Source organism: Heloderma suspectum, chromosome 5, assembly GCF_057233095.1.
Source record: "Heloderma suspectum isolate Gila_16-S chromosome 5, 16-S_ref, whole genome shotgun sequence".
NCBI lineage: Eukaryota > Metazoa > Chordata > Lepidosauria > Squamata > Helodermatidae > Heloderma > Heloderma suspectum.
Window position 1 is genome coordinate 2,918,480 of NC_139462.1, and position 23,026 is coordinate 2,941,505.

The 23,026-nt window shown below is 44.7% G+C and overlaps 1 protein-coding gene across 10 annotated transcripts in view; it reads left to right on the top strand.

Annotated features, from left to right (window-relative positions):
- The window catches only part of EXOC6B (exocyst complex component 6B), a 400,399-nt gene that overhangs the window by 72,264 nt on the left and 305,109 nt on the right, over positions 1-23,026 (top strand). For all 10 annotated transcript variants that reach the window (XM_084855222.1, XM_084855227.1, XM_084855223.1 and 7 more), the window contains exon 2: positions 20,954-21,119. In XM_084855222.1, the coding sequence (XP_084711348.1) occupies positions 20,954-21,119 (166 nt within the window). The remainder of the gene's footprint in view (positions 1-20,953; positions 21,120-23,026) is intronic.

The window sequence follows — 23,026 nt, forward strand, 5'->3', positions numbered from 1 at the left end:
TGAGGTTCAGTTTCAATATCTGCCCTTCCAATGAGCAGTCAGGGTTGATTTCCTGTAGGACTGACTGATTTGACCTCCTTGCAGTCCAGGGGACTCGTAAGAGTCTTCTCCAGCACCACAGTTCGAAAGCATCGATTCTTCGGCGCTCAGCCTTCCTTATAGTCCAGATCTCATAGCCATACATTACTACTGGGAAAACCATAGCTTTGATTATACGGACCTTTGTCGGCAAGGTGATGTCTCTTCTTCTACTATGCTGTCTAGGTTTGCCATAGCTTTCCTCCCCAGGAGCAAGCGTCTTTTAATTTCATGGCTACAGTCACCGTCTGCAGTGATCTTGGAGCCCAAGAAAATAAAATCTGTCACTGCTTCCATTTCTTCCCCTTCTATATGCCAGGAAGTGATGGGGCCAGATGCCATGATCTTAGTTTTTTTAATGTTGAGTTTCAGACCATCTTTTGCACTCTCTTCTTTCACCCTCAACAAGAGGCTCTTTAGATCCTCTTCGCTTTCTGCCATTAGGGTGGTATCGTCTGCGTATCTGAGGTTGTTGATAATTCTCCTGGCAATCTTAATTCCGACCTGTGATTCATCCAACCCGGCATTTCTCATGATGTACTCTGCATATACATTAAATAAGCAGGGCGACAATATGCAGCCTTGTCGTACTCCTTTCCCAGTTTTGAACCAATCGGTTGTTCCATGATTGGTTCTTACTGTTGGTTCTTGACCCTCATACAGGTTTCTCAGGAGACAGGTAAGGTGGTCTGGTACTCCCATCTCTTTAAGAATTTGCCAGAGTTTGTTGTGATCCACACAATCAAAGTCTTTAGCATAGTCAATGAAGCAGAAATAGATGTTTTTCTGGCATTCTCTTGCTTTCTCCATGATCCAGCGAATGTTGGCGATTTGATCTCTAGTTCCTCTGCCTCTTCGAAACCCAGCTTGTACTTCCAGTAGTTCTCGGTTCACATGCTGCTGAAGCCTAGCTTGTAGGATTTTGAGCATAACCTTGTTGGCATGTGAAATGAGCGCAATTGTACAGTAGTTTGAACACTCTTTGGCTTTGCCCTTCTTTGGAACTGGAATGTAAACTGACCTTTTCCAGTCTTGTGGCCACTGTTGAGTGTTCGAAATGTGTTGGCATATTGAGTGCAGCACTTGAACAGCATCATCTTTTAGGATTTTAAATAGCTCAGCTGGAATACTGTCATCTCCGCTAGCTTTGTTGTTACTAATGCTTCCTAAGGCCCACTTGACTTCACTCTCGAGGATGTCTGGCTCAAGTTCAGTGACCGCACAATCATGGCTATCAGGGACAGGAAGATCTTTCCTGTATAGTTCTTCTGTGTATTGTTTCCACCTCTTCTTTATCTCATCTGCTTCTGTTAGGTCCCTGCCTTCTTTGTCTTTTATCATGCCCGTCTTTGCACAAAACATTCCCTTGAGATCTCCGTTTTTCTTGAAAAGATCTCTAGTCTTTCCCATTCTGTTGTTTTCCTCGATTTCTTTGCATTGTTCATTTAAGAAGGCCTTCTTGTCTCTCCTTGCTATTCTCTGGAACTCTGCATTCAGTTGGATATATCTTCCCCTTTCTCCCTTGCTTTTCACTTCCCTTCTTTCCTCAGCTACTTGTAAAGCCTCATCAGACAGCCACTTTGCTTTCTTGCATTTCTTTTTCTTTGGGATGGATTGAGTTGCTGCCTCCTGAACAATGTTATGGACCTCCGTCCATAGTTCCTCAGGCACTCTGTCTGTCAGGTCTAATCCCTTAAATCTATTCCTCACCTCCACTGTATATTCATAAGAGATATGATTTAGGTCATACCTGAATGGTTTAGTGGTTTTCCCTACGTTCTTCAATTTCAGCCGAAATTTTGCAAGCAGCAGCTCATGATCTGAGCCATAGTCAGGTCCAGGTCTAGTTTTGACTGACTGTATAGAGCTTCTCCATCTTTGGCTGCAAAGCACATAATCAATCTGATTTCGATATTGACCATCTGGTGATGTCCATGTGTAGAGTCGCCTCTTGTGCTGTTGGAAAAGAGTGTTTGCTATGATCAGCGTGTTCTCTTGGCAAAACTCTATCAGCCTTTGTCCTGCTTCATTCTGTACACCAAGGCCATGCTTGCCTGTTATCCCAGTGATTTCTTGACTTCCTACTTTAGCATTCCAATCCCCTATGATGAAGAGGACATCTTTTTTTGGTGTTAGTTCTAGAAGGTGTTGTAGGTCTTCATAGAACCGATCAACCTCAGCTTCTTTAGCCTCAGTGGTTGGGGCATAGACTTGAATTACTGTGATGTTAAATGGTTTGCCTTGGATTCGTACTGAGATCATTCTATCGTTTTTGAGATTGTACCCCAGTACTGCTTTTCCCACCCTTTTGTTGACTATGAGTTCTACTCCATTTCTTCTAAGGGATTCTTGCCCACACTAGTAGCTTTAATGGTCACCTGAATTAAATTCGCCCATGTTTGTCCATTTTAGTTTGCTGATTCCCAAGATGTCGATGTTCAATCTTGCCATCTCATGTTTGACCACCTCCAGCTTACCTTGATTCATTGATCTGACATTCCATGTTCCTAAACAATATTGTTCTTTACAGCATCGGACTTTCTTTTCACCACCAGACACATCCACAGCTGAGTGTCCTTTTGGCTTTGGCCCAGCCGCTTCACTCTTTCTGGCACTACTTGGAAATACCCTCTGCTCTTCCCCAGTAGTGTATTGGACACCTTCCGACCTGGGCGGCTCATCTTCCGGCGTCATCTCTTTTTGCCTTGTGATACGTTCCATGGGGTTTTCTTGGCAAGAATACTGGAGTGGGTTGCCATTTCCTTCTCCAGTGGACCACATTTTGTCAGAACTCTCTGCCTTGACCTGTCCATCTTGGGTGGCCTTCACGGCGTAGCTTATGGCTTCACTGAGTTACGCAAGCCCCTTCGCCACAACAAGGCTGTGATCCATGAAGGGGTAGCTACCGTGTCCTGGGACTAATAGTGGTAAGTTAAAATAGAATGCAGTCTAGTCTATTCCCCCTTTAACTTCCACCAATCATCTGCTTATTGGCTTTTTAATTGTGTTTTTAATAGCTTTATTTTTATGTTTTAACTGAGATTTTTAAAATCTGTATTTTACTAATGTTACACTCCTTGAGTGCCATTTTTGGCGGAAAGGTAGGTTATGAATTTCATAGATAAAAAATGAATGTGACCCATGGAGCCCCAAACTGCCTATGGCATGATCATTTGAGATCATATCCTTCCATCCCTTTTTACTCTCTGGGGACAGTCCAGCATTTTGGTTAAAACACCCCTCTGTCAAGTCCAGATTCCTTGAAATGTGCCCTTGGATGCTGCTGGACAGTTCTCTTGGGGAGATTCTGAAACCTGTGTATCACCTGCTGCCTATTTCAGCAGGATTTTGGTATCTGGGGTGGCATGGGCTTTGGTTGGCATCGGCTGTTGGCTGGTTCTGTGGTGTTTTATTCTAGGGATTTTTGCTTACCTTTTGGTGTAAAAGTACTGTGGCCTTGCAGATTAGGAGAGAGAGCCAAATTTCATTAGTTTATAACTCATCTGGAAAAAGAGCCAGCCTGTTTTGGGTCTTTTTCCATTGTGTCTGTGACATGATTTGCATGTAACCAATGTTAGGCATAAAGCCAAGTCTAGGCCCACCAACCAGCCCCTCAAAAAGCTCTGTTGTATGAAGTGCATGTTTGCAAGATCTGATGTTGCTGCAGGTAGATGGAGGGTGCCAAAAAAGAGAGTCCTGTAGTGATGCAAATGATAGCCTCCCTTTCCCAACTGCGGAGGTCAGAGCTGAGATTACCAACTGGAAAGCCACCTTGGACACTTCGTTGAAGGGCAGTGTATAAATGATGTAAGTAAATTTATCCAGTCAGTTAAAAGTGTAATCCAGACAAATGGCTTTTGAGCTCTGGTGGGAATGCCAGACAGCTGCTGTCTGCCTGATTGTAATGGAGCAGCTTTTGATGAACTTTTTGTGGCTGGTTGTGCCAGCAGCTATGTTTGGTGCAGCTGCCTTGGACACTGATGGCATATTCAGTTCAGGTACCATAGGAGAAGATGCCAGTGTTGGGGCTCTTGATGATGAGCCTGCCACCCTGCTTGCTGATGGTGTTGAGGTGCAAACTCTGGATTCGTGGCCAAATCCCACCTGCAAATACTTAGTTCGTGTCCCAAAAATTCTCCCTGCAGCTTGAACTGGATGTTGCTCTCTTCATTTCCTGACCTAAACTTTATGTAGCTCTTCCAGTAATTGTTTTGTGTTCTCTGGACAGAAGAAAAATCTGTGTGCTAAGGCTGCTTGCTTGTGCTACCTATCACCATGTACAGATATTGAATTAGTATTCATCTATTTAATAATTTTACACTACCCAATAACTAAAGGTCTCTGGGTAGTGTATAGGTAAATTAAAATACATAAAATACAAACTAAGTGATGATAAAACAGCACAAAATAAAATCATCAGCATCAATGCAGCTCATAATGAATTCAAAGTAAAACCAGCAGCAAAAATAAAACAGGGTAGAGATCTTAAAGAACAATGATCGTAAAATGCTTGGGAGAACGAAAAGGTCTTAATGTGGCACCAAAAAGACCATAGCATAGGTGCCAGGTGAGCCTCTCTGGGGAGGGCAGGGCATTCTATAGACTGGGCACCACCACTGAAAAGGCCCTTTCTCTGGTAGCCACCTCATCTCATTTTACAGAGCCAAACTGGGGGGATCATGTAGAGAATCCCTCCAGCATGTTCTACCCCAGTTTAAGTGTGTCGAAGTCCTAAGCATGCCTAGTTGGGGCAGAGCTCAGGATCATGAGGCACTGGAGACAGGGATGGAAACCTCCACTACCCCATGGTGGGGGGGGGGGGGGCGGGGGGGAGATAGAGAGAGAACTGCAGCCAGCGGTAGGTAGGTAGGTTATTTCTAAAAAGTTTTTCTTTTTTAAACTGGCAGCTGTGAGGAGGGCAATGTCCTGGGAGCCCCCAACCTCTCACTGTTCTTTTCCTGCTTTTTTCTAATTTAATTTTTTTTAGAAGCTGGCATGCTGGGTGTTTGCTAGCAATCGTCGGATAGTCATTGTGCCTGGGAGCCCCCTCCCCCTTGCTAATTTTAAAAAAGTTTTTAACATCTTTTTTTTAAACTGAGCTCCGATTCACCTTTCTCATGCAATGTGTCACTGCTGGAGCAGAAAAATGTGGGTTCTAAGCAGTGCTTTTGTATGATTGTATGGGTTAGACCTCCCCACCCCAAACCCTCTGCTTCGCACTCATGAAGAAGTTACTCCGAGTGTTGTGACCTCTGGCTCCACCTATTATTGGCCCCATGGATTGTGAACCCTGGCTGTCCTGCCTTCTGCCCCACCAGCCCCAATGGGCACCAGCTGCCTCTGATCTTTAATTCCTGTGCCCTGCTGTGACTAAAGCTGCAATCCTGTGCACACTTCCCTGAGAGTAACCCCACTGAATAAAATGGGACTTACTTCTGAGTAAGCAAGCATAGGATTACACTGCATGCCTACGTACATGTAGTTGAAACAATATCACATTCTTCCCCTGTTTATCCCTGCCTCCATTTCCCCCTGTCCTTCTGTTTCTCTTGTGACAAGTTTTAGATTGTAGGTTCTTCAGGGCAGGATCACTGCCTCCTGTGCTCTGCAAAGCATTATGCTCATTTATGGTGCTATATTAATGAAATGAATTAATTCAGTAACTAACGTAGGGTTTTTTTGGTCTGCTGATACTGCTAGATGTTCCATGAAGATTAGAACTTACTCCAAGCTAAAACGTGTTTCTTTTTCATGCTGGGGAGATAGGTTTGGGGCATCCAAACTCTCATTGACCTCTTCCAGGGCATATTGTGACAATTTGCATACTTTAAGCAGTAGTTTACTATTTGTTCCACTTTATTTTTAACTTTTCTAATAAACAAAATGCTAATGCTTTTATGTAGCTTAATGAGAAAAAAATGTCTGAGGATTGCAAACTACCATAGCATTTTTTGCCTTTTAATTGAAGTCCAGGCTTTTGTTCCACTTATTAATTGAAACCAAAAAGCAAGACACTTTTGTCCCCAGGAAGTGATCATGCTGTCCCGGTACATGGGTTCCTTGGAGCTGCTGCTTTCTCTACTGCCGTCTCCTGTCTTAATGGATTTCAAAGGACAGTCGTAGCGAATCCTTTGGAACTGGCAAAGTGATGAAGAAGTGAAAATGGCACATTCAGGTTTGCGTCTATCATGAGACCCTCCAGGTTAGGCAGTCTCTGCTCTTTGTGTTCACCAAGCTGTGTTGTGACCAAAACCACCGCTTGTACTCTGCTCTTTCCCCAGGGAGCTTAAAGTGAAGTACTGAGGCAAATCCTGTTCTCTCCCTATAGCCACCCTGCAACGTGGCTAAACAGGGCTCCCATGTTCTAATCAAACGTGTGAGTGCCACAATGTCACACTGGCTCCTTGGGAGGCTGCAGTGGTGTGCCTCTGTAGCCTTGGGTGACTTGAAGCTCACAAGTAGGATGACAGTGAGCTTAAACTGCAGAATTTCAGGTCTGAAGGGACCCAAAAACTTCAGTGGCCCTGGCTCCAAATTGGGACCCACAATTCAGACCCCAGGTGTGTGCCAGGAGCAGAAAGCTCAGGAGAGAACATGGCTGAGGATGTTCTTCTCTCCCAGTTCTATGAGCATATAAATGCATTCAGACATGGACAGCAAGTCTTTTATTTCCAGCAGTAAGTTCTTCTGGCAGCCAGAGAGAGTTGAGAACATAAGAACATAGGAAGAGCCCTGCTGGATCAGACCCAGGGCCCAGCTGGTCCAGCATTCTGTTCACACAGTGGCCAACCATCTGTCGGTGGGAGACCCACAAGCAGGACACAAGTGCAACAGCACCCTCCTGCCCATGTTCCCCAGCAACTGGTGTACAAAGCCTCACTGCCTCTGGTACTGGAGGTAGCACAGAGCCATCAGCACTGGTAGCCATTGATAGCCTTCTCCTCCAGGAATTTGTCTAACCCCCTTTTAAAGCTATCCAAATTGGTGGCCATCATTATGTCTGTGGTAGCGAATTCCATAGTTTGACTATGTGCTGTGGAAAGTACTTGAGAGATGCCTTTCAAACGTTCTACTCTGTTTTTGGAAATGTGTTGAATCACCATAGTTTTCAAAGTAGTATTTGTCTTTTCCTGAATTATTTTCTAAATTATTTCTGTCCCTCTCTCTGCCCAAAGGCACCGAAAGCAGGATATATATATATTTTAGTTCATCTAGTTTGATATAGCTGGGCAGACATGTTGGGCACAGTCCGGCAGGAAATTCTCCTCAGGCCCAACTGGCATGGATAAGAGTAGTGCAAGGAGTAGTGCCCTCTTGTGCAGCTCCCATTCATTTCAATGAGGTATGTGCAGGAGAACATTCTGGTGGATTAATGCAAAATTATAGCTGACACAATGGCCCAGTTTGGATGATTCTGTCTCAGCTGCAGTGGAGATATGGATGAGCCTTTTGCCCATGCACAATATCCTTTTTTCTCCTCCCTTTGTGGAAGCTGCAATTAATCCAGGGAATCTCTACCTAGCCATAGCAGCAATCCTACCAGGATAGGTGGCCATCCCTGAACTTGGAGGTGACCGCCTATCCAGTGAAGGGCAGGAGAAGCGCGAAGGGGATCGTCTGCTCCGCGCTTCAGCTGCCCTGCATTTGCAGCTAGACGGCTGATTTCAGTGGTCTAGCCGCAGGAAGGTGGAGCAGGGGAAGCAGCTGCTGGATGAAATGTTGGATGTGTCGTACCGGCATTTCTGCCTTCCCCGCTTCAGGCATTTCTGCCGCCCAGAATGCCCTGTTTTCACAGCTCCGCACTCCTCCTCTGAGTGCGGAGTGTGGGGCCATTCTGTGCTGCCTACGAGGCAACGCGGGAGGGGGGGAAGGTCGGTTCTCAGGGAACTGACCTTGGAGCATGGGCTCCGAGGTTGGTTCCCAGGAACTGACATATCCTATGGCTGTCTAGCCGCTGACTAGTGGCCATAGGACTGCACCCTTAGTCTGTTTCATCTGAACCAGGAACCTATGATTACCAACTTTTGTTGAAATTTTACAATAAAAAATAAATAATAATATCATTACCAGCTTCGGAACAAGCCAGGGTCCTAAACCAACTTCAAACCATAATTTAAGATCCTGCCTTGTCTCCATTGTGAAGAGACTTCCCAGTTTAATTGCGGCTTGCACAAAGGGAGGAGCAAATAGGCTACATGCATGGGCAAAAGGCTTGCTCATATCTCACCTTAATATGATCATCCAGATGTAGCCAACATCTGGCATTGCAATGAAGGTGACTGTGCTTCAGATTAACCTAAGCTATCACTAGATGGCAGACTCCATCCTTTTTTCTTTTCTTTTTTAAAGACACAAACTTCAGATAAGAATTTTCATCATAAGGTAATTATCTCATCTTAGAAAAATAGGGGGTGGGTGGGACATATATGGGACCACAGCCTCTTCAGTGTGTATTTTAAAAAGGTTAAACATTTCCTATCTAGTATCATCAGAGGAACAAGAAACTGTCAGTGTATTCCCCCCACTTCATTTGGTCATTATTGTCCAGGCTCTCATGTGGCTGATCGCATAAGTGTAAGTTCAGAGAAAATACTTTTAAAAAATGTTGCCATGTTGGGGGAGGAGTCCTCAATTTGGGCCACTGGCAATAAAGGAGCAATACTTGCACATCTCTGAGGGGACGCAGAATGGGAGCTACAGGAGGTGATGCGACTCCAAAGAACTCGTGCTCTGTGAGGAGTGTCAGGAGCAATTTGGAGGAGCCCTTGCTCATTTATTTATTTATTTATTTATTTTATTTCATTTCTATACTGCCCAATAGCCGAAGCTCTCTGGGCGGTTCACAAAAACTAAAACCAAACAACACACAATAAAACAATTTAAAATATATAGAACATTAAAACCACAATATAACAATACAACCACAATAAAACCTAGCAGCCGTGCAGGAGTTTAAAATACAGATTTAAAACAGCAAAGATAAAAATTTAGAAAGCTAAAATGCCTGGGAAAATAAAAAGGTCTTCACCTGGCGCCGAAAGGAGTACAATGTAGGCGCCAGGCGAACCTCACTAGGGAGCTCATTCCAGAGCCATGGTGCCACAACAGAAAAAGCCCTCCTCCTAGTAGCCACCCGCCTTACTTCCTTCGGCAGGGGCTCACGGAGAAGGGCCGCTGATGATGATCTTAAGGTCCGGGCAGGCACATATGGGAGGAGGCGATCCTTCAGGTAACCTGGCCCCAAGCCGTTAAGGGCTTTGAATGTTAACACCAGCACTTTGAATCGGGCCCGGAAATGGACTGGCAGCCAGTGCAGCTGGAAAAGTACTGGCGTAATATGAGCTCGCAGGCCAGTCCCTGTTAACAACCTTGCTGCCCTATTTTGGACCAGCTGAAGTTTCCGGACCGTTTTCAAAGGCAGCCCCACGTATAACGCATTGCAGTAATCCAGACGAGAAGTTATCAGAGCATGGATAACTGTAGCTAGGCTATCACTGTCCAGATAAGGGCGTAGTTGGTATACCAGCCTAAGCTGATAAAAAGTGCTCCGTGCCACTGAGTTCACCTGTGCCTCAAGTGACAGTTCTGGATCCAAGAGCACCCCCAAACTACGAACCTCATCCTTTAGGGGGAGTGCAACCCCCTCCAGAACAGGTTGAATATCACCTAGCCGGGCAGACGAACCACCCACTAACAGTACCTCCGTCTTGTCTGGATTGAGTTTCAGTTTATTAGCCCTCATCCAGTCCATTACCGTGCCCAGGCACTGGTTCAGAACAGCCACTGCCTCACTTGGTTTTGATGAGAAAGAGAGGTAGAGCTGGGTGTCATCCGCATATTGATGGCACCTCAGCCCACACCTCCGGATAACCTCCCCCAGCGGTTTCATGTAGATGTTAAACAGCATGGGGGATAGAATAGAGCCCTGTGGAACCCCATGGCACAATTGCCATGGCACAGAGCAATAATCCCCCAGCACCACCTTCTGGAATCGGCCATCCAAGTAGGAGCGGAACCACTGTAGTGCAGTGCCTCCAACTCCCAACCCAGACAACCTATCCAGAAGGATACCATGGTCGATGGTATCGAAAGCCGCTGAGAGGTCCAGGAGAATCAACAGGGTCGCACTCCCCCTGTCCCTCTCCCGGCAGAGGTCATCCCACAGGGCGACCAAAGCAGTTTCCGTTCCAAAACCAGGCCTGAAGCCCGATTGAAATGGATCTAGATAATCCGTTTCATTCAAGAGTGCCTGGAGCTGTCCTACAACCACCCGCTCAAGCACCTTGCCCAGGAAGGGGATGTTGGCCACTGGCCTATAATTGTTAACATCCTCTGGGTCCAGGTTAGGCTTTTTCAGGAGTGGTCTAATTACTGCCTCTTTTAAAGCAGCAGGCACCACTCCCTCTCTCAAGGAGGAATTTACAACCTCCTGGACCCAGCCGGACAACCTCATCCTTTTTTCCATCCTGAAAAGTATATTCAAATCTACCTTGAATACTTTAGATCCCCAATGTGGTGCTTTCCAGATGAGTTATTATTATATCACCCTTGACTGGGCTGGCTGGGGCTGATGGGAGCTATAGTGCAAAGCATCTGGATAGAAAGCACCACGTTGGGGAAGGGTGCTGTAGATTGCTAGGGTACCGCACAGATCCTTTCTTTAAGACTTCTGATGTGTGTTGACCTGTGGGAGAGATACCATCCACCAGTCAACACCAGCTTTTCAGGAGTCTTGTCCACCTAGCTGACTCCAAGGGCAGTCGCGTCTGAGCTCTTAAAAGCAGGATGGTATGGGTCCCGGTGTCAAGTGGTGGACATGGGTACCCATGAAGTACCCATGTTCCAGTGACAGTACCTATGTTCTTTTTTTTTTTTTTGGATATAATAATTTTTATTATTTTTTTTTAAAGAAAAACACAACAACATAAACACACAATACACATACACTAAAATATCTCTTAAGATTGTAAGATATCTACCTTTGGCTCCTCTTACGCAACAAATGCTCATTATTATTCTCTAGTTCTTATCTTAGTTGTATATCATACACATGCATAGATCATTTTTCTCTATTTCTCATACAAATTCTATAAAAGGTTTCAAATCTAACAGAAATTTAGTTGTTGATCCTTCTTTAATTATAATAGTAAGTTTTGCCATCTTTGCCAGCTCCATCATTTTCATGATCCACTCGCTCACAGTTGGTATTGTTTCATTCTTCCACTTTTGTGCATACAATAACCTTGCAGGACAGTACCCATGTTCCAGTGACAGTCATAGTGGTAACTGCTGCCAAATTGTACCACGTCAGCTTCCTTTCTCTCATTTCAAGGGTCTTTTTACAAGTGATGCTAAAGTAGTATTTTGAATTTTGTGTGTCTGACAAGCACCTGCATACAGCTAGATTTTTGGTTGATCAAATCCAGGATTGTCTACATTTCTTGGCAGTAACTCCCCAGGTTCTTCTTGGGTGGGATCTGTCTCATTTCTCTGATTGGAGATCCTTTTTACTGGGCAAAGGCAGGGGTTGAATTTGAAACATTTGCTCTGCTACAGAGCTATAGGTCCTCCCATCAAGTTGAATGGGGGTGGGGGGACCCGCTCTCTGACATCCAGTTCCATTTCAAGTTCGTCCCTTTCCTCCTTTCTGTATTCCATCAGCAGTACTTGGAATATTTTGTGTTAAAAGATGTTCTTAGCACTACTTAAGTACAATGCTGTCAAGGGCTCCTTGAAGGCCTCTCTCAGTCTAATCCAGTAGCCAAGTCCAGACACAGACAAAGGAATTCCTTTCAAAGCTTTATTCTTCTTTTACAACTTAACAACTATACCGATCGCAACTAGATCTGAGCAGCACAGTACCTATGCCCTACGTTGGAACAGTTGGTCCCCGTTTGAAAGGGAATTACTGGCAGACCCCTGAGCTTAAGGACTAGGGAGAGTCCCTCCCCTTTTCCCTTGGATCCTCTGGGTGCAGCCGTTGTTTGCGCGCCAACCTGGCATTATGCCTCCTTTCCGTGCCCTCCATCTGGCGTCGCTCTCTGCATCTGCGTCGCGCATCCACCAAGTCTGCTATCTGTGCTTGGTCACTCCCTGGACTGCTAACTAAACTAGGAATGCTGGTGGGAGGAATCTCCGTCAGCTGTTGGCCCTGGGAAAGAGGAGCGCGCTCCTCTCCCAGGAGCGACTGCTCTTCCTCAGAATCAGAACTACTCTGGGATTCTATGGGCTCAGTGTCCACCCTGACAAATGATTTCCACACTGAGTTATTGTCGGGGTAAATGGGATAAGGGTCTTGTCTTAGGATGTGTGCTAGACTGTTTTCTTCTGCTGGCCGTTTGCGCTCTATGGACAATATGGAAAGCCAGGGGTCCAGTCCTGGCCTGGCCCCTAATTTGCCTCATTAGGCCTGCCGAAGAGTCCCAAGTGTGTGATATTGCTGCAGGTACTGGACATAGTTGGTGCCAGCAGTGTACAAAATACACTGTAGAAATGAGGTGCTGTGTGGCCAGAGTGTTTATGATTGTACAAGTTTACAATCTAAAAAGACACAGCATACAAGGAATGGGAAAGGAAGAGGTAAAAATTAAGTAGTTTTTCAGCAGGGCTGATGCACTGGCCTTGCTTCCCTTCTCATCTCCCTGTACAGTCTGCTGGAATAGCTGCTGATTTTAGAATGGTCTACATTACATAGATCTATTGCGGTGGTGTGGAGGGGGTTGGAACTTGACAAAGGAGGAAATGGGATCTTTAAAGTGGGGCAAAGCATTGTGGCAGATCAAGCAAATCTTTCATATTTGCATGATCTTACTCCTGCTGCTCGATTAGAGAATTCTATAATCAAATACTGCCAAGAGAATTCTGGAATTAAAAATAAGATTCCAATGCCTAAGCCACCCAGTATGGTCTTCTCACCCAAGAATAATTAAAATGTCTCATCTCTGAGGTTTGCCAGATGAGAGACAATTGTACCAGTCCATTAGAAATAGATCATTAGTACCTTTTACTGATTAGCAAGGAATCCAGATAAGGAGGTGTCAATGTCTAATTTATGGTTACGACTTTCACATAATAGAGTATCATAATGCTGTTAGGCCAGATGGGCCATTGGATAAGTGACCAGGAGGCCTCACTCCAGACGGTAAATATGTAAGAAAAACAAGCTCACAAGACAGGATGATGTCAAGAGAATAGGTTTGCATCAAAGACATACCTGTAACATGTCAAAGAAAGATAAAATGTTTGGATAAGTATGTTGGTATGCGCATTAATCGCGATAAGAAATTTCAAATTTGATGATCTTATTTAGACATATGAAGATTTAAAGTGGAAAGGTTACCTTTGGCATTCCTGGGTAAGAAATATAAACTGTAGTAAAAAAAATAGTTTGGACATATTTTATAGCATCCAAAGAGTATATAAAAGAGACTCGGAAAACACAGCAGTGGGCGGTATCCTTTAGGGTCAGCTCTCCCTAACAAGTTGCCTGTAGAATCAGCCCGGTAAGCTTGATATTAATTATAATTGGGAACTGGCAAATGCACTTGACTCTGCTTAGAAGCCTTGTTTTAGAATGATATTAGATGTTGTGTGTTTGAATTTATGTATGCGTAAGCTCTTATATTTAGTACTGTTATGTTAATACTTTGTAGCCAGTGTGGTGTAGTGGCAAGAGTGTTGGACTAGGAGCTGGGAGATCCGGGTTCTAGTCCCCACTCGGCCATGGAAGCTCACCGGGTGACTTTGGGCCAGTCACAGACTCTCAGCCCAACTCACCTCACAGGGCTGTTGTTGTGAGGATAAAATGGAGAGGAGGAGAAGGTAAGCCGCCTTGGGTTCCTTGCAAGAGGAAAAAAGGCAGGGTATAAATGCAATAAATAAATAAAAAATAAATAGTAAAAAGACAAAAAAGACAAATCTTGTGTGAGAGATTGTTTCGTAAGAATTAGCATTCTGTATTACCCATATCAGAGTGAAGTACTGAACTGGCTCTAGATGGTATCTGGTTGTAAGACAAATCTGACTGTGCACACACTAGACAGGTGATCAGTTGCCAGCATCCTGTCAATATAGTCTGAGAGAATCTCTGAACCAGGACACAATCCCTTTTTGTTTTAACCACCCTAAATAATTTGGTGTCATCTGCAAACTTGGCCACTTCACTGCTCACTCCTAATTCAAGATCATTTATGAACAAGTTAAAAAGCATTGGTCCTAATACAGATCCCTGTGGGACCCCACTATTTACTTTCCTCGATTGGGAGAATATACCATTTCTTCCTCCTCTCTGCTTTCTGTTCTTTGACCAGTTACTGATCCATAAGAGGACCTGTCTTCTTATTCCATGACTGCTAAGTTTTTTCAAGAGTCTTTGGTGAGGGACTTGGTCAAAAGCCTTTTGGAACTCCACGTAAACAATGTCTACCGGATCACCCCTGTATACATGTTTATTGACACTCTCAAAGAACTCTAAAAGGTTAGTAAGACAGGGCTTTCCTTTGTGGAAGCCATGTTGATTCTTTTTCAGCACGGCTTGTCCTTCTATATGCTTACTAATTTTATCTTTAATAATGCCTTCAACCAATTTACCCGGAACAGATGTTAAGCCAACCAGCCTGTAATTTCCCGGATCCCCCCTGGATCCCTTTTTGACAATTGGTGTTATACTGGCCATCTTCCAGTCCTCTGGTATAGAGGCTGATCCTAGGGACCCGTTGCATATTTTTGTTAGAAGATCAGCAGTTTCATATTTGAGTACTTTGAGAACTCTAGGATGGATACCATCTGGGCCTGGTGATTTATGTGCTTTCAATTTATCAATAAGGTTGAGAATATCGTCTTTTGTTGCGACTATTTGCCTCAGTTCCTCAGACTCCCTTCCTGAAAACATCAATTCAGGCACAGGTATCTGTCCTATATCTTCTGCAGTGAGGATGGATGAAAAGAACTCATAGAATCATAGAATAGTAGGGTTGCAAGAGGCCTACCAGACCATCGAGTCCAACCCCCTGCTTAATGCAGGAATCCAAGTCAGAGCATCCCTGACAGATGGCTGTCCAGCCTCATCTTGAACGCCTCCAGTGTGGGAGAGCCCACCACCTCCTCAGGTAATGGGTTCCATTGTTGTATTGCTGTAACAGTCAGGAAGTTTTTCCTGATGTTCAGCTGGAATCTGGCTTCCTGTCACTTGAGCCCATGATTTCGTGTCCTGCACTCTGGGATAATGGAGAAGAGATGCTGGCCTTCCTCTCTGTGACAGCCTTTCAAGTACTTGAAGAGCGCTATCCTATCTCCCCTCAGCCTTCTCTTCTCAAGGCTAAACATGCCTGGTTCTGTCATTCTCTCCTCATACGGCTTTGTTTCCAGTCCCCTGATCATCTTTGTTGCCCTCCTCTGAACCCTCTCCAGTTTGTCTGCATCCTTCTTAAAATGTGGTGCCCAGAACTGGACACAGTACTCCAGATGAGGCCTAACCAGTGCTGAGTAGAGGGGAACTAGTACTTCCCGGGATTTGGAAGCTGTACTTGCATTAATGCAGCCCCAAATAGCATTTGCCTTTTTTGCAGCCACATCACATGGTTGGCTCATATTCACCTTGTGATCGACAACAATTCCAGATCCTTCTTGCTGGTAGTATTGTTGAGCCAAGTATCCCCCATCTTGTAACTGTGCATTTGGTTTCTTTTTCCTTGGTGAAGAACTTCGCATTTATCCATACTGAACTTCATTCTGTTGTTTTCTGCCCAGCACTCCACTCTCCCGAGATCACTTTGAATTTTGTTTCTGTCTTCCAAGGTATTAGCTATCCCGCCCAATTTTGTGTCATCTGCAAATTTGATCAGCATTCCCTGCACCCCCTCCTCCAAGTCATTAATAAAAACGTTGAAAAGCACTGGGCCCAGGACTCAGCCCTGTGCTGCCCTGCTTGTTACCTCTCCCCAGTTTGAGAAGGTCCCATTGATAAGCACTCTTTGAGTCCTATTCTGTAGCCAACTGTGGATCCACCGGATCGTTGTTTCATCTAGCCCACTTTGAGCTAGTTTGCTCATCAGGATATCATGGGGCACTTTGTCGAAAGCTTTGCTGAAGTCGAGGTATATGATGTCCACAGCATTCCCACAGTCCACAAGGGAGGTGACCTGATAAAAAAATGAGATCAGATTCATCTGGCAGGATTTGTTCTTGACAAATCCATGTTGGCTTCGAGTAATCACTGCATTGTTTTCTAGGTGCTTACAGATGGATTGGTTTATCATCTGCTCCAGAATTTTCCCAGGGATTGATGTCAGACTGACTGGTCTGTAGTTCCCAGGTTCGTCCTTTCTCCCCTTTTTGAAGACAGGGACAACGTTAGCCCTCCTCCAGTCATCTGGCACTTCACCCATCCCCCATGATTTCTCAACAAGAATAGACAGTGGTTCTGAGAGCTTCATTCAATTCATTCAGCTTCTCTGCAATCTCCTTGTCCTCCTTCAGTACTCCTTTAACTCCATTGTCATCCAACGGTCCAAGTGCCTCCCTAGCTGTTTTTCTGCTTCCACTATATTTAAATAATTATTGTTGGCCTTGATGGTCTTAGCGATATGCTCTTCAAAATGCTTTTTGCATCCCTTATTGTCTACTTGCATCGCCTTTGTGTAAGCTTGTGCTCCCTTTTGTTTTCCTCACTTGGGCAAGACTTCCATTTTCTGAAGAAAGCCCTCTTTTCTCTAATAGCATCCTTGACACTGCTTATTAACCATGCTGGCGACCTTTTGGACTTGGCACTATCTTTCCTAACCTGTGGTATCTATTTTAGCTGGGCTTCTTTTATTGTGGTTTTGAGTGATCTCCAAGCATCCTGAAGGGATTTAATCCTTTTGACTCCCCCTTTTAGCTTCTGTTTCACCAGTTCCCTCCTTTAGAGAAATTTTCTCTTTTGAAGTCAAATGTGACTGTGTTAGACTGGGCAATTTTCCTCTTAAATATATATTAAATCTGATAGCACTGTGATCACTGTTTCCAACTGTTTCAACAACATTTACATCTTGTACTAGGCCCTAGGCAGCACCACTTAGGATCAAACCCAGGGTCGCCTCCCCTGTGGTTGGTTCCATGATCAACTGTTCTAGGGCACAATCATTTAGGGCATCTAGAAATTTAAGCTCTTTCTCATGACTGGAAGATGCATTCATCCAATCAATGTGGAGGTAGTTGAAGTCGCCCATTATTACAACACTTCCTTGTTTGAAGGCCTCCCTGATTTAGTTTTCTGTCTCAAGGTCAGTCTGAGCATTCTGGTCTGGGGGATGATAGCACGTTCCTAGCGCTAAATTAGTTTTGGAGCCTGGTATTGTCGCCCACAGTGCTTCTGTGGAAGAATCTGTCCCTTTTAGGTTTTCTAGTCTGCTCCACACTATGCCCTCTTTGACGTACAGAGCAACACCTCCCCCCGTGAGCCCTTCCCTGTCCTTCCTATAGAGTTTATATCCAGAGATGACCGTATCCCACTGGTTCTCTCCACTTCACCAGGTTTATGTCATGCCCACTATATCCAGGTTTTCCTTTAAAATCAAGCACTCCAGCTCTCCCATTTTGGCATGGAGGCTTCTAGCATTTGCATAGAAACACCTATATATCGTATCCTTCCCCAGATGCCTCTGGCATGTGCATCTTTTGCTATGGGATGTTGGCCCCTTTGATTGGCTGTTACGTTCTACCATGTGCTCCTGGCCTATTTCCTCCCCTTCTACATTTGGGCAATCAAAATCATTTTCATCTTCATCTCTTTGGGATGATATAACCCGAACCAGATGCTTCCCAGCTCCTGCAGGCTTTAGTTTAAAATCTGCAGTACTGTGCCATCTTCTAGATGTTAAGATCTCACAGCCCATCTCTACACCATGGATGTTCTTGTCTACCCACCAACTTCTTCTCTGATTGTATTATCCTCTGGCTGTGATGTTCCAGATGCTCAGACTATCCTTTGTCATGCTCCATCATCTCATTCTTTCCTGCTTCCCTCTTCAGGCTGCATGAGCTCTGCACCTGCCTGCTTAATACTCCATGCTCTCCCACCATTCCAAACACAGATATACTGAGGTCTTGTTGACTCTGGTCTCCTATATGGGCCTCTGTGGACTTCTGTTCTGTCCTCATCTCCTTAAAAGGTGTGGGGGGGAAAGACACCTTTCGAAGCTCTGACACTGGTCCTAGCTGCCTGGTCCAGCCCTGAGGGGGTGGGTGTAAGACTAGGGTCTAAGTGCAGGGAAGAAAGCTCCCTCAGATTTTTAAACATTATCCTCTGTAGCCTTGTTGTGCTGAAAGCAATTGGAATTTGGATGATGGCAGTACCTTGCCAGAGTTTGGATAGAATCATAGAATCATAGAATAGTAGGGTTGGAAGGGGCGTACAAGGCCATCGAGTCCAACCCCCTGCTCAATGCAGGAATCCAAGTCAGAGCATCCCTGACAAATGGCTGTCCAGCCTCGTCTTGAAGGCCTCCAGTGCGGGACAGCCCACCACCTCCACCAGGTAATTGGTTCCATTGTCGTATTGCTCTTACAGTCAGGAAGTTTTTCCTGATGTTCAGCCGGAATTTGGCTTCCTGTAACTTGAGCCCATGATTCCGTGTCCTGCACTCTGGGATGATCAAGAAGAGATCCTGGCCTTCTTCTCTGTGACAACCTTTCAAGTACTTGAAGAGCGCTATCCTATCTCCCCACAGTCTTCTCAAGGCTAAACATGCCCAGTTCTTGCAGTCTCTCTTCATAGGGCTTTGTTTCCAGTCCCCTGATCATCTTTGTTGCCCTCCTCTGAACCCTCTCCAGTTTGTCTGCATCCTTCTTAAAGTGTGGTGCCCAGAACTGGACACAGTACTCCAGATGAGGCCTAACCAGTGCTGAGTAGAGGGGAACTAGTACTTCCCGGGATTTGGAAGCTATGCTTCTATTAATGCAGCCCAAAAGAGCATTTGCCTTTTTTGCAGCCACATCACATTGTTGGCTCATATTCACCTTGTGATGGACAACAATTCCAAGATCCTTCTCGCTTGTAGTGTTGTTGAGCCACATATCCCCCATCTTGTAACTGTGCATTTGGTTTGTTTTTCCTAGGTGCAGAACTTGGCCTTTATCCCTATTAAATATCATTCTCTTGTTTTCTGCCCAGCGCTCCAGTCTATCCAGATCACTTTGAATTTTGTTTCTGTCTTCCAAAGTATTACCTATCCCGCCCCATTTTGTGTCATCTGCAAATTTGATCAGCATTCCCTGCACCACCTCCTCCAAGTCATTAATAAAAATGTTGAAGAGCACTAGGCCCAGGACTGAGCCCTGCGGTACCCCGCTCGTTGCCTCTCCCCAGTTTGAGAAGGTCCCATTGATAAGCATTCTTTGAGTCCGATTCTGTAGCCAACTGTGGATCCACCGGATCGTTGTTTCATCTAGCCCACTTTGAGCTAGTTTGCTTATCAGGATATCATGGGGCACTTTGTCGAAAGCTTTGCTGAAGTCGAGGTATATGATGTCTACAGCATTCCCACGGTCTACAAGGGAGGTTACTTGATCAAAAAATGAGATCAGATTTGTCTGGCAGGATTTGTTTTTGACAAATCCATGTTGGCTTCGAGTAATCACGGCATTGTTGTCAAAGTGCTCCCAGATGGATTGGTTTATCATCTGCTCCAGAATTTTCCCAGGGATTGATGTCAGACTGACTGGTCTGTAGTTCCCAGGTTCCTTCTTTTTACCCTTTTTGAAGATAAGGACAACGTTAGCCCTCCTCCAGTCATCTGGCACTTCCCCCGTCCTCCATGATTTCTCAAAGAGAATAGACTGCAGTTCTGAGAGTTCTTCTGCCAGTTCCTTTCTTACTCTAGGATGCAGTTCATCTGGCCTTGGAGATTTGAACTCATTCAAAGTAATGTGGTGTTCCTTGACCATATGCTTATCGATCTCAAGCTGCAATCTTGCCCCTTCAGCCTGTACTTTGCCTTTGCCAGGGGGGTCATAGACCCTCTTTTGGGAGAAGACTGAGCCAAAGCAGGAATTGAGCACCTCTGCCTTTTCTTTGTCATCTGTTATCATTTTGCCATCCTTATTTAATAGCTGAACCACCACTTCTTTCCTCTGTCTTTTACTATGCACATAGCTGAAGAAAGCCTTTTTGTTGTTTTTAGCATCCCTTGCTAACCTCAGCTCGTTCTCTCAGCTTTAGCCTTCCTGACGCCATCCCTGCAATTCTGTGCTATCTGCCTGTACTCTTCCTTTGTTTCTTGGCCTTCTTTCCACTTCCTATATGTGTCCTTTTTTGTTTTCAGGTCATCCCTAAGCTTTTTGTGAAGCCACATTGGCTTCTTCTGTTGTCTTCCACCTTTTCTTCTTGTTGGAATTGTTTGTGATTGTGGATATTAGGATCCACATATCCTAATATTAATTAGGATATTAATATTCTGCTGAAATGGTTTTGGGGTTATTCAGATGACCCACATGTGTGATGCTTTTGTTCCTGTTAATGATGAAAATATTATCTGTGAATCAGCATGTGATGAAAGCTTCAGTGGATCCTGGTACTATGTAAGAACTGTAGCCATCATTTAATAATACAGGTTTTCTCCTGCATATATTGGTGACTCCACCCCTCTAAGTTCTTTATCCCTTGAGTAATTCCTTGCACTTCTGTGATTTGGGAAGTGAAGCAGGAAGAAAGCTGAGCAGCAGATGGAGTGAGATGTGTGTGAATAATACTCTCATGCTTGCAGTAAAAAGGAGGATGTATGAAGATAAAATCGGCTCCTTCTCTGTCTTGCTCCCAGAGCATGATGATCGTAATTTCGCAGTTGAGAGTGAACTTTGAAGGTGTCTGGTTATCCATCGTCTTGTGTTTCTCATCCAGGTCTGTCTATGATGGCGAGGAGCACGGGCGCTTCATGGAAAAGCTTGATGCTCGGATTCGGAATCACGACCGTGAGATTGAGAAGATGTGCAACTTCCATTACCAGGGCTTTGTGGATGCGATTACGGAATTCTTGAAAGTCAGGGCAGAAGCCCAAAAGCTCAAGGTAAGGAATGAAGTTCAGGCAACAGTGATGCTGCCCTTTAAAGAGACCATTTGGGATAGCTGTGACTTGATACTGAACGTGTGGGAGGGGACCAGAACCCCAGATGAGACAGTCTAAAGGAGAAATGTAACTTACTGCCTTGAGTGCAGACTAGTTACGTACCGTTACGAGACTGGGAGGGGAGGTAACTTTTCCTCCTGGCAGGTGTCATCTTTACATCAGCTCCCCAGGAAAAATAATTCCTGATAGGCTGCCACCAGTCAGAATAAACCTCCTGGCACACCCTAGACTGTCCAGCTGTTTTTGGGAATTTCCGAGCTGTCTTGCCAAGGACCCTTCTCTTCAGCCCAGCCTTAAGAAAAAATAACAAGAAAAGTGCTCTGGATGTTCCTTCCCAAAGCCCAGAAACACAGAACTTAACAAAGCCCTTTAAAACATACTACAAACACAAGCGGTAGCTTTGTAACCATGTGGACTTCCACGTGGGGAAGAGTTTAGTGAAAAATCCGTTTTAAAACATTACAGCCAAATGTCTAAATATAAAAAGAGCATTTATTTGGAAAAAGGGGGGGAAACCAAAGGGAAGGCAATAATCACACACATGCATAGATTTCCAAATAGAGCATTAATCTAACTAATCTATTAGCATATGACCTACTTGAGTACAGTCTTGGGTTCCAGAGAAAATGTAGAGTACATTGTAGAGAGGATGGTCTGAGAGAGAGCACCGTGTCCTCCGCTGAGATGGCATATGGAAAGCTCCAGAAGGACTGAATTAACCCTTCTGTAATGGGGATCTCAGTTCAGCAAAAGCCAGCCCTTCAGCAGAGACTGATGGTTGTTTTGCCCAGTAATATGATTGCCTCCATTTCTGATGTCAGTGGTCTAGCCAGCAAGTCAGAAAATTACCTATTAGCTGGATCCACTTTCTTAATTGCTGTACTTACATCTCAACAGCCCAAGTGGGTTTGAGCCAGTCAACCTATTACAAATAAAGAATGAGGTTTTGGTTGCAGTTCTGATGACAAAAAAGTGAGATAAGGTGAGAAGTCTGTTTGGGTGGCCCAGCAGGGTGCCAACTGACCAGATGCTCCAGGGGCACTGTGGAGCTATATTGGAATTAGGGATTTATCACTCACATACCTAAGTTGGAACAATATAGAGAATATAGCAGCACCTGGAGGTGGATGCAGGCGTACAAGAGAACTGCTGCTTGTTGCTTACTCTTACTAGAACTGCTTACAAGTAACACATCCAGCTTTAGCTTCCTTAAATGTCTACAGAGAGCAGGATAGTAAAGTAGAACTTTGTTCTATGCAGAGCATGATCTGTTACTATCTCTGGTGGTTTCAGGGCTCAAAGTGCTGTACAGTCTCTGCCACAAACGTGAAGTACAGCGGTTTGGCCTAGGCGAACACATCTTTGAGTGGGAACTTGGAGCAGGTGTGCTACGTTACTTGATGAAAATTCCATGGCAAGGATGCTTTTGAATTCATGGCATATCAGTTTCACATAGTGGATAGTAGGTTCTTTTGGAGAGGCTTGTCAGGGTTTGCTGAAAGTTATAGCAGGTGCAATCAGCTAGCATCTAGCCATAAGCACGAATCTCAAAACATATGGCTTCAAGGCTGGGGCACTCTGCCTGCCTGCTTGTATGAGCCTCTGTTTCTCCTGCAACCATGCAGGTTGCTCTTTGTGCCTAATGGTCTACTTGTCTTCTCTGTGACAAAGAGAACCCGCCTTTTGCATGCCAGCTGTCCCACTACATGAAGGAGGGTTCTCATGGCATATAACACTGCAGGTTCTGCTCATGATAAATTAGTCAGACAACCAATTTACCAGGAGCAGCCACCTAAAGCTATCAAGATCTGCTAGTCATGCTGTCTATATGTGACTACCAGAGCAGT